Below are 12,500 nucleotides of genomic sequence, written 5' to 3'. Positions count from 1 at the left end.
CTGGGAAGTTTAGTGCACAAAATCTATTTTAATAATGTACTCATTTCCATATAGAGACATCTGAAAAGTCAATCTGACCATGAATCATGTGGGTACGTGAAGATATGCTATCTGTGCCAAAACATTTGTTCAACAACAAATCATTGTACATGGAGGCCTGCCGTGAACAGAACCAGGGCAGGCAGATACTCACGGCATGAGTCAAAGCTCAGGAGAACATCTCTTGCCCCACAGCATTCCCTCCCCACAGAAACACGTTACTCAAAATTAAGCCATTCCTGATTTCCCCAGGGAACTTTCAAAATTGAAATGCACATGCCTTTACGTAAGTAGCACTGTGTGTCCCCTGCAGATCTCGTGTGTTGAAAGCTCGGTCCCCAGTGCCATTCAGAGGTGGGACTTGGGGAGAGACAGGATCACAAGGACTCTGACCTCATGATTAATCCATTAAGGGTTCCTACCTTAGGCTGCTCCTGCGAGGTGGTGCCTACTGGAGGGAGTACGTCTTAGGAAGCATGCCTTGTACCTGGCCGGTTCTTCCCCATCTCTACCTCTCTTTCCGTTTCCAAAGATGAAGTAAGCATCTTTGGTTTGCCACAAGCTCCCCACCATGATGATCAGTCTGCTACACACCCAGGAACACCCATAGACTGAACCGTCTGAAACTGTGATCTAAAAGAAACACTTCCTCCCGTATCTTGCTTACCTCTGCTTTTTGTCACACTGACAGAAAGCAGACTGCACCCTGCTCTCGGCGACGGGTCGTCGTAATAGGAAGAGGAATGGGCAGTGTTGCCTGGTGTACACCAACATGAGGAACCAGGGAAAACCCAAGTAGCAAACTGCAGCCTTGCTCCAGTCTGATTTGCTGCTAGGTTTTGCTTTCTTAGTTGTCTTGCAACAAAGTTCCCAAAAGCAAAATGGTAACAAACAGGAATCCCTGTTCTGGGGATCCCACCCCCTTTACCCCAGAGTTTTAAGGTCTGACCCATTGGAGGACGTGACAGATCCTTACTCTCTAAGGGTCTCTCTGAGCCCACCAGCCACTGAGGTCCCAAACGCTGCCTGACAAGACATCTGTGGACAACTGAAAACAATTACATTGTTAGTCATCGGCAGTGAGAGACTTTAAACAGATGGGCAAGTACCAGAGCCTCTTGGGCTTTAATTTAAAAATTATGCCTCAATCTGATTAACGAGCAGCAACAATATTCAACACTCATGGCCAATGGACTCCTGCCCACTCCTAGTGTATAATCACAGCGGAGGAAGTGGATCTCATCTATTTTGCCATCGCACGAGCCTCCTGAGGGAAAGTCAAGGTGGAAATAAATTGTTGAGTTGGTACACGCTCTGTCCGCATCTCTAATCAGGTCAATCACTCCAAAAAGCCTCCAAACAAGCAGACACGACGTTAATTGCTTATTTGGCTGACTGTGATTTTGTAAGCAAACCGGGAACACACAACTTCAGACTCTAAGAATTGATTTTAAATTGGTATTTACTCATCCTACATGACTACAAGTCTCTCCATTAAAGGCTCTCTGGGACACCGTGCATGGTATCTGTTACCTATCAGAGGAGAGTGACTTTGCCTCTGGCTTGTACCACCTTGTATGGTACAAGGAACAATGCAGATCACCGCCGGAGATCTGAGAGAAGACAGAAGCATGTTCTAAGCACAACAGAAAATGTTTCATGATCCAGGAAGAGTGAGTTCAAGGAATTTGAGTTTGTCTCTACGACTCCGAAAAAAAAAAAAAAACCCACCAAAGACTGAGAGAAAACATCAAAGATTCTTTATAGCCAGGACAGACAGATAGACATTCTACCTGTATTGATCACTAAATTTTTCTCATTGAAATGGTTCTCTGGGAGTAGCTGGAGACCTGGGATGAGGGAGGTTCTGAAGAGTCTATAGAGATGACCCTTCCTGAGACTTCTACCAGCAGGGGATATGGAGACTAAAGTGGCCACCTCCTATAGCCAGTGGAGGGAGGGGGGCATCAACCCACCTACAAAACCTTAAATCCAACTTTTGTCCTGCCTACAAGATGCCCTTGGATAAAGATGAAGCAGAGACTGATGACTGACCCAACTTGAAACATATCCCATGTAAGATCCCAGTCCCTGACACTACTGATGCTCTGCTAGGCTTGTAGACAGGACCCTAGCATAATTGTCTCCTGAGAAGCTTCATTCGGAGGTGTATAAAAACAAGCAGAGACCCACAGCCAAATATCAGAGGGAGCTCAGGGAGTCCAGTGGAAGAGGTGGGGGATAGAATTGATCAAGCCAGAAGAATCAAGGACACCACAAAAAGACCTGTAGAGTCAACTGCCCTGGGCCCCTGGGGGCTCATGGAGACTGAACCACCAAACAAAGAGCATGCAGTGGCTGGACCTAGGCCCCCCCACATTTGTAGCAGATGGGCAGCTTGGTCTTCATGTGGGTCCCCTAACAATTGGAGTAGAGGCTGTCTCTGACTCAGTTGTCTGCCACTGGATCCCTTTCCCCTAACTAGACTACCTAGTCAGGCCTCAGTAGGAGAGAATGTGCTTAGGCCTACTTAGGCTAGATGTCCCAGAGTATGGTGGTACCCAGGGTGGGGGGAGTGGGGGGACACAACTGGATATAAAGTGAATAAATAAATTAAAAAAGAAATGCTTCTTTAACAGTATAGTCAAATTACAGCCACAAAAAAAAAGCCTGTATTCTATGTACAAGTGATACAGAGTCTATAGAAACATTCTTCCTCCCATGGCCTCTAGTGTCAGAACCCTTGCTGGCCCTGGCTTGGATGGACTTTGCAACTTGCGACAATAGCTGCTTGGATAGGAAGCTTATAATAGCTTGGTTTCCACAGCAATTACACCCAAGCCCTACCAGTTCCAATTTCAAGTGATTTCGTGAATGTTATCATCTGTCCTCTAGTCTGCTCAGCCTTAGTCTGATTTTAGAGCCATATTTCTCTGCATGGGAAATCATACATGGGTTTGCATCTCAAACCCAAACCCTCACACTGACAATGGAAATACCTTGGCACACCAGAAGGAATGTGGAGATGAAGGTGCTAGGGGATTAGAGAATGGGGTGAAGTGAGTCATGCCATGAGGAGATGGGAAGACAAAGGTTGATACTCACATTACCCAGAGGACCATCTGAGAATACAAGTGCAACTGCTTCTAAGGGGATGAGAACGATGCCAAGAGAGAGAAACCTTGAAAACATCTTGATCATTGACTGTAGCTTCCAGAACTACTTGAAAACAAAGTCCTATTATATCATCCACCTAGCCCATATAGTACAACCTTTTCTTACAGCTGTCCCAATAAGCCAATGTACCATCCTGGGATCATGAAACATCAAAAGTTTGTGTCAACACTTTGAGTGAGGGATGTGGGACCCAAGAACCAACAACAAGGGTCTGAAGAAGCAAAGGTGAGTGTGCCCCACCCTGTGCTCCCTGTGCTTCCTTGGGGGCAGTGCTGGTATTCCCCAAATTTGTTGGGTAAGTGTACATGGGGGTCCTACTGCAGACCCAATGAGTTGGACATGCTATCGTGGAGTCCAGGGGTCCTACTGCAGACCTGGTGAATTGAAAATGCTATCATGGAGTTCAGCAGTGTGGTTCAACAGTCCTCTCTGTGTTAAGGCACCCTGAGAAAGCTAATCAGAGCTGTGAGTTGGGAAGTATTGAAAACCAGACCCTCCCTCCAAATGCCCAAGGGTAAAAGTGCTAGGTAACTTCAGAAGAAGAGACCAAGGAGCTGAAATCCTAAGAACTGGTTAGAAGATCTCCCTGAGGAGACCTGTAGGCACAGTGCTGGCACAAACAGAGAGATGGGAAACAGATGCATTTCTGCCTTGATGATCACATAAAATCTCCATTGGATGAGTTGATGTTATATAAAGAGAGGTGCTAGCTTTTGTTTTCAATGCAAATATTGAATTGTAAAGTAGGGGTGGTATCTCAGGATAGGCAGTCATTGGACCAATAAGCACAAGACCTGCTCTGAGTCTGCCTGTCTATAACCAACCATCCAACCATGGCAGGGGCTTCCTCAGTTCTATTTGGGCTATTGCTAGGTCTTTTCAAGCATTCTGTAGTTATAGGCTGAATTAAATTGAAGAAGAGCAAAAAATAATGGAAGACATACAGTGCTAGTTGTAAGTGTTGCCTTCTTATTCTCATAGATGGGATGACTTCATTTTTTGATATTTGCTATCTGGACTATATATATGTAATATCTATATGAGTATTGAACTCTAATCAAGTTATTTCAACAAACATATTTGAAGCTTCTACTAAGTGACCGCTAAATACAGAGTGTTCAGAAGTATCACATGGTCGCTGGTGAGTTGAGTTATTGAAATATTTAGGAGGGCTCCAGGAAGAAAGCTTGCTTATAATTTTCCATGTGTGCTTTACTTTTTATGTTTTTTTCAATATCACTTTTGAAATATTCCTATTGAAAAATTAAGAACAGCTACAAGAATAACAACCAGGTTAATTTTCCTCCATACCAATTCTGATCGATTGGTAATGTCTGCTACAGCACAGCAATGGCTATCAATCTCATTTCTGACTGCGTGAGAATGCTGTGATCACTTAGCAAGGAGTGTTTCCCAGAGAAAGCGACAGAGCACATTCTTCATGTCTGCTGCTATGCTGCTGCTGTAGCCTAGAGGCAGAATGGCCTCCCTTTGGTCCTTTGAAAGTGAATGCTGGACTCCAGGTTAAAGCTTAATCCTTCTCCTACTGATCTCAAACAGAGACAAAGGATTCACTGGATACCAGCTTAGTGTGTCAAAGGAAAATAAAGCCCAGATCCAGCCTCACTGTGTGGAGAAAGTTCACCAAGTTTCACAATGTGAAAAGTAAAGAAGTTATTTTTTCTAATCTCGAGGAGGTTCTGGGTAACCATTGTTCCATGTGGATTCCTCATGTCCTCCTGTGGCCAGCTTGAAGACCTGTACCTCTCTTTTCCCTCCATACCACCCCTATCACAAGAGAGTTCTAGCACCGTGCCCTGGAATGGATTCTTCCAGCCAGTCTTGAGGCTAGAACTTAATGCTATAGTGTTCAGAGAGGACAGATGATACACAGCAGACGAATCTGCCAACCCCTCACTAGCACAGCAAGTAAAGTCCCACTGCCTCCCCATGGCAGCGGACAACTCAATACTCACTTCCCATTATCCTCCGTACAGTCGGGCCTTCTGCGGTCATCTCCCTCACGATCTCATTGTCATCCTCATTGGCATCCAGCCAGCGGTTGCAGTTGAAGTTATATTTGTCCTTATTCAAGGTATTCATCAGAGTCATCTGTAATGGGGTAGTCTTGAGGTAAGCAGGTGGAGCCATCGGATGTCTCACTCGTGGCCTGTGGTCCTCATTCTGTTGTCCTAACCAGTGTGTGTGTGTGTGTGTGTGTGTGTGTGTGTGTGTGTGTGTGTGTGTGTGTGTGTGCGCATGCGTGTGTGTGTGTGTGTGTGTGTGTGTGTTGTTTTCTTTTTTATTTTTATTTTACCTTACTTTGTTTTTTTTTTCAAGATAAGTTTTCTCTGCATAATCCTGGAACTCATTTTGTAGACCAGGATAGCCTCAAATTCAGAGATCAACCTGCCTCTGTTTCCCAGTGTTGGACTCAAAGGTGTGCACCCCGTGTCAGGCCTGCTGTCTCATCTCAAGGATGAGATCTCCTGGCTCTTGAAGAAGGCAGGTGATCAGACTGCTGTCTCTTTCCCTGGTCTCCCAGAAGCAAACATTCACTCAGCATCTGGGAGACAGGTCAGGATGTACCCCATGGACATTCGAGTATTTCTCTGTCTACTTTGAAAGGACACTCCTTATCTGTCCCTATCAAAACATATGGCCCGTGTCAACCCTTCCCACCTCCAGCCCTGACAGATACAAAGGCATATATATATATATATATATATATATATATATATATATATATATATATATATATATATGATTATGAAATGTCATACACCTGGATCCTCCCTCCCTGCAAGGCACACCTTACCTTTTCTAAATGCCACCCAGAGCCAGGATTCTGCCTGTCATGCCACGCCCGAATCTTATAAAACCTCCCGAGATCTGGGAGCTCCATCTACAAGGAGAAATAAAAAGTCTGTGTGGACACAGTCACAGGAATTCGTGTGTCCTCATAGCTGACCACAGGCAGGTGGGTACTCCTTCGGGCTGCTTTTTCCCAGTAAGGATGGGTCTGCCACACTCAAACACTCCATTCTCTCATGTCCCTGGTAACCAGTGACTCATGGGACTGAGATGGCTACGTGAAAGGAACGTTCAGCCTGGGCTGGTGAAACCGAACAAAAATAACTGACCCACAGTGGGATCCAGCTGAGAGATCTTCAGGAACAAAATCCATATGGCAGCCCTGCAAATTAGCACGGGGCCACAGCCCCGGGAGTCTGCTGGGCACTGAGACAGACAAAAAGATTAATGCAGCAGCTCTGCCCTTTCCCCAGGGGCTCAAGTCTGGCAGAGAAGACAAATACACAAAGAGCAATGAACTTGGTGGTGGAATAGAGGTGTCGGTGGGGTGCACGGAAAGGACAGTGGCAAATTACAGGTTCTTCCCCTCAAAGGTGGAGCGGCCCCTCTGAGGGCAGAGACTCACTCTGAGTACCTACTGCAAAGTTCAAAGTTAGATTTTTCTCTCAAACGCTCCAAAATTCATATTTCCCCTTAAATTTGGTCCTTACACTCGAATGCAGCCAGGTTGAATAATAGAACTGTGCTCTAGGCCTCTGAGCCCACAATTCCCCCGTTCACCTCGCTCCTGAATGCTTCAAGCATTCCGTAATGGCTCTGCCCCCCCTAAACTTCGTCCTAGACTGTATCAGGCAGGAGATCAAATATAAAATAAATCTCTTTTATAAATCATCAAATTTGCCCTTGCTGTGGGAGTCCAAAGTCTCCAATGTAGCTCCAGCCTTTAAACTTGGTTGAAAATCTGGCACTGAGAACCGGAACATCCGGTGCTCCTTCGTCTCTTTTCCCACCCCCAATCCCCAATCCATCCCATTTCCTTCCTACCCTGAACTTCTCAATGATGCCTGGTTTGAACCATTTGTTGTTGGGATTCAGAAGAATCTCGTCTGTCCGCCCCTTCTTCCCATAAATCTGGATGAAGATGGGCGAGTTGGTGCCAGCTTTCTTCAGATCAGTTGTCCAGACCCAAAGGGACCAAGGAAATTCTGCAACACAGGTCATAGCGCATCATAAACTCCAAGAGTTGGGGGGGAAGATGTAGTAGGGGATATGGAAAGATCAGGATTGGAGATGATATACAATTGTGTCTATTCTTAGAACCCGTTAAACGAGTGCAGAATAGATAAAGCTAAGGATCCCCTACTAAAAATGAAGCCCGTTAGTGTCTTATTTAACGGCTAAAGATGCACTGTGTTTTAGCAGTAGACAAGGGCTGACTCCACCAGCCTATGGCTAGTGTATTGGGGCTCACTGAGTGAATCTCAGTTTAGTCCCATGTCTATCACAGCAACTCCTTCAGTTTGGGGACACTGGAGTCATCTCCACAACAGTGTATGGCCTGTACCTTGCAGAACTGAGCTTCTGTCTGGGAGGCCCCCAGATTCCTCAAACTTACTTTTCAGCCGCTTCTTCCTCAGAGACACCATCTCATAGAGCTGACGCTCAATCAGTCCGTCTGCCTTCTTCTCATCCAACCAGTTGCTGCACGGGAAAGTCTGCTGGATGCCAGTGAAGGGGCACAGTACCACCACCTAGGAAGGCAGACAGCACGTGTCTTCTGGGTCAGGTCCACGGGTGGGACCCACTCAGTGCTTAGCAGTCTCCCCATATTAAGGGCACACATGTCTTTGTTAGGACCTTCAAGGGACAGCAATTTCTATCTTACTTTCTCATTAAATCTTAATTAAAAATACCTCTTTCAGGAACTTTTTGCAGATAAAAAATAAATACTTTTTAAAAAGTTATTATTTTAAGGAGAGGTCTTTGATGGTAGCTGCCGTCACTAAGTTTAGCTTAAAGAAGAAACATGGAGTTGGCTAAGCATTAGAAAGTGCAGTCATCCAGTGCACGGTGTATCAACTTAGTAAAGAAGAAAGAGTAGGGGACTAACTCACTAGGAACAGAAGACAGCCGTAGACAGAATTCAATACTAGCTCGGAAAACAACTCTGAACATTGAAGAAGTAGAAAATAATGCATTTAATCTGTTTAATAACATACACCAACCTCCTCAAACATAATTAGCTAAATAAAACACTAGAGGCAGACGCTTTAAAATAATAAACGAAGGCTGGAGATGCAGTTCAGCGGTGGAACTTAGCACGCATGATACCCTAGGCTTTATGCACACACACATGCACACACAAACACACACACACACACAAACATAGACGTACACTCACACACACACAGACACACACACATGTACACTCACACACACAGACACATACATGCAGACAAACACAGAGACACATACGCACATATGCATGCATACATGTCTGTGCACACACACAATTAAAAAGAAGACAAAGATATACACTCTTCAATTTTCTGTTCAGCATGCTACTGTAGGTCTTAGGCTGTGTACTCATAATTTAAAAAGAAATAGTAAAACCTCTCTGTAGTTAAGGAGCCTGAAAACCAATCAAGCTATGGGAAGACTTGCTGGCAGAGAAAACCTTCAAAGAATATATGGAAAAATCATTAAAATCAATCCACAGCTTACAAGATGGTTATACGTAAACTCGGCGCATAGAAAGTACTTAACCAGTAACAAATGGAAGGATAATTTGTAAGGGCATCTGTGACAATACGAATCATAAGATCTGTATGGTTATACGAACAAAGTCATACGCTATGTTGAAGAAAAATAAAAATAAAACTACATTTAAAAAACCGTTTTAGGGCTGGGGATTTAGCTCAGTGGTAGAGCGCTTACCTAGGAAGCGCAAGGCCCTGGGTTCGGTCCCCAGCTCCGAAAAAAAGAACCAAAAAAAAAAAAACCGTTTTAGAGATCTGAATTTTAAGAAGCACACCATTTTCATAGATAAGGTAGGTTGGTATATTAAAAAATAGTTTTTCCAAGGGACTCTGTAGATCAGTGGCTCTCAGCCTGTGGGATCATAACCCCTCTGGGTCACATCAGATATCCTGTATACCAGGCATTTATACTGTGATTTGTAACAGTGGGAAAATGACAGTCATAGAATAGTAAGAAGATAATTTTATGGTTGAGGGTCAGCTGAACATGAAGAACTGTGTTAAAGGGTTGCAGTATTAGGCACGGTGGGAATCACTGATGTAATCCAGTTAGCATTTCATCAATTTAGGGGGAGAACCTAAAATTCCTATGGGATATTAAGTGATGGCAGATGTCAGTCTGCCCTTTCAATAAAGGAGGAGGTTGGATTTAATTTGTTCCGGCAGAAATAGTGCAAATGTATAAAATGAAGGCAGTGAATGTTGTATTGATGAAGAAATTTACTAAATCAATTCATGGAACGGAGTAGAGAGCAGAAAGGAGCTGGGGTTTTGTTTGTTTGTTTTGGAAAGACTTTATTTTCAATGGAAAAAAATCTCGATTTCCCACTGAAACTTAATCATTGCTTCCCAAACTTCCTTAATGACAAGAATTATCAAGTAAATCCCAATGGTTCTGGCCTGTGGTCCCAGTTATTAGGGAGTTGGCCTGGGCTGCAGAGTGACTCTGTCTCCAAACTTATAAAAGACACAGAGAGGCAGGGAGGTAGAGGGAAAGGAGAGGGAGGGAGGGAGGGAGAGGGGGAAGGGAGGGAGGGAGGGAGGGAGGGGGAGAGAGAGAGAAAGAGAGAGAGGGGGAGGGGGGAGAGAGAGAGAGAGAGAGGGAGAGAGAGAGAATATCATTGTGCAACTGTACAACATTTTCTTTATTCATCCCTTAGTTGAGGGACATCTAGGTTGTTTCCGGTTTCTGATTATTATGAATAAAGCAGCTATGAACATCATTGTCCTTGTGGTGCATGGTGGGACATCTTTTGGGTATATGCCCAAGAATGGTATAGCTGAGTCTGGAGGTAGAACTATTCCAAGTTTTCTAAGAAACAGCCAAATTGATTTCCAAAGTGGTTATGCAAGTTTACACTCCCACCAGCCATGGAGGAGTGCACCCCTTGCTCCAGGTCCTCAACAGCATGTGCTATCTCGTGAGGGTTTGACCTTAGCCATTCTAATTACGATGGAATCTTAGGGTCATTTTGATTTGCATTTCCCTGATGATGTTGAGCATTTCTTTAAGTGCTTCTCAGGCACTAAAGATTCCTCTGTTGAGAATCCTCTGTTTGGCTCTGTACCATTTTTTAAATTGGGTTATTTGGTTCAATACTATCTAATTTCTTGAGTTCTTTCTATATTTTGGATATTAGCCCTCTGACAGATGTAGGGTTGATGAGGTCTTTTCCTTTCTGTAGGCTGCCACTTTGTCCTATTGATGGTCCTCTGCCTTACACAAGCGTTTCAGTTTCATGAGGTCCCATTTATTAATTGTTGGTCCTAGTGCCTGAGCCGTTGGCGTTCTGTTCAGGAAGTTGTCCCCTGTACCAGTGTGTTCACGGCACTTCCCCACTTTCTCTTCTATGATACTTACTGGGTCTGGTTTTATGTTGAGGTCTTTGATCCACTTGGACTTGAGTTTTGTGCAGGGTGATAACTATGGATCCATTTACATTCTTTAACATGCAGACATCAGTTAGACCAGCACCATTTTTTGAAGATGCTTTCTTTTTTCCATTGTATAGTTTTGGTTTCTTTGTCAAATATCAAGTGCTCATAGATATACAGGTTTATTCTAGGTCTTCTCTTCTATTCCAGTGATTAGACCTGTCTGTTTTTATGACAATACAATGCAGTTTTTACAACTTCTCTGTGGTACAGCTTGAAATCAGGGGTTGTAATACCTCCGGAAGTTCTTTTATTGTACTGGATTGTTTTAGCTATCCTGGTTTTATTTGTTTGTTTGTTTGTTTGTTTTGTTGCTCTTGTTTTCCTGTAAGAAGTTGAGAACTGTTCTTTTGAGGTCTGTACAAAATTGGGTTGGAATTTTGATGTGGATTACATTGAATCTACATTGGTTGCTTTTGGTAAGACTGAAATTTTTACTGTTAATCCTTCCACTCCATGAGTAAAACAAAGAGATCAGGAAACTCATGGGCAAAGGGTTGGATTTAGAAAATATCATGGAATGGGTTTGCGAGAGAGAGAGAGAGGAGAAAGAGAGAGGAGAAAGAGAGAGAGGTGAAAGAGAGAGAGGAGAAAGAGAGAGAGGAGAGAGAGAGAGGAGAAAGAGAGAGAGGAGAAAGAGAGAGGAGAGAGAGGAGAGAGAGGAGAAAGAGAGAGAGAGGAGAGAGAGGAGAGAGAGAGAAGAAAGAGAGAGGAGAAAGAGAGAAAGAGGTGAAAGAGAGAGAGGAGAAAGAGAGAGGAGAGAGAGGGAGGAGAAAGAGAGAGAGAGAGAGAGAGAGAGCACAAAGAGCAAAGAGCAAAGATCTTTCTTCCTTATCCTTTACATAGGCTGCCACTGGAAGGTGTGGTCCAAATTTAGGGTAGGTCTTCCCACCTCAAATGATCCAGTTAACAGGTGTGCCCAGAAGCTTGCGACTTATTCAGTTAATCCCAGATGTAGCTGAGTCGACCAACTGAGAGCAGCCATCCCAAGAATACAGGATGGAACTTGTCCTTCAGTGTTAAACAGGAACCCATTGACCGGGAGAGCGTTCATGGGCTGCCACCTTACCTTCTCACAGTACCAGCCTCGGTTGACGCCTATGTTGCCGTGCCCAATGGAGACCCGGCTCAGTGGGCTAAGGAGGACAGCCAGGTCGATGTGGAAGATGTCTGTGCGGCCCCTGTCGAACACACCACCTTCCAGAAAGATTTTTCCACTGTTCCTATTTCCTCTGGCTCCGTACATGACCAAATAGATTTTAGATTTGGTCCCAGCTCCACGGATATCCCCAGTGAAGACAGTGACAATGTAGGTTATGGCTGGAATGGAAGGAAGGGCAGAGAGGGTTCGAAGTGGTTTTACCGGAACACTCCTGTCTCCATCTTCGCTACAACACCACTCGTCCACACACGGCCATGCCCCTCCCTGTCCCCCGTTTCACACACTCAGAACAGTGTCCCTCACAACTTCGTCTGTTTCTCAATATTGTCTTAGTATATGTGAGGCTGGGGGCGAACTACTTCTGTTATTTCAGGGAACTGTCAGCACTCATTAATGGAAACAAAGACAAGAAGGAAACTGAGCTGGTTAAAAATAGCACTTATTATTAATGGTAATTATCATGTGTACATTATTAACAGCTGCCAGATAAATTCTGCTACGTCTAATTTAATTATAATAGTCAAATCCATCTATGGTGATTTATCTCTGGCCTATCTGGTTCATTTGGTTCTTTTGCTGAAAATATAACTTTTTAGAAGGGGCACTAACATCTT

The 12,500-nt window shown here is 44.2% G+C and overlaps 1 protein-coding gene across 3 annotated transcripts in view; it reads right to left on the bottom strand.

Annotated features, from left to right (window-relative positions):
• The window catches only part of Loxhd1 (lipoxygenase homology PLAT domains 1), a 153,113-nt gene that overhangs the window by 94,564 nt on the left and 46,049 nt on the right, over nucleotides 1–12,500 (bottom strand). For all 3 annotated transcript variants that reach the window (NM_001414400.1, XM_087592288.1, NM_001106132.4), the window contains 5 exon segments: nucleotides 5,193–5,328; nucleotides 6,035–6,121; nucleotides 7,075–7,235; nucleotides 7,646–7,781; nucleotides 11,794–12,044. In NM_001414400.1, coding sequence (NP_001401329.1) covers nucleotides 5,193–5,328; nucleotides 6,035–6,121; nucleotides 7,075–7,235; nucleotides 7,646–7,781; nucleotides 11,794–12,044 — 771 coding nt within the window.

This window comes from Rattus norvegicus, chromosome 18 (genome assembly GCF_021556685.1).
Source record: "Rattus norvegicus strain SHRSP/BbbUtx chromosome 18, alternate assembly SHRSP_T2T, whole genome shotgun sequence".
Taxonomy (NCBI): domain Eukaryota; kingdom Metazoa; phylum Chordata; class Mammalia; order Rodentia; family Muridae; genus Rattus; species Rattus norvegicus.
Note: the sequence above shows the minus strand (reverse complement) of the source record. Positions and strands in the feature narration are given on the sequence as shown.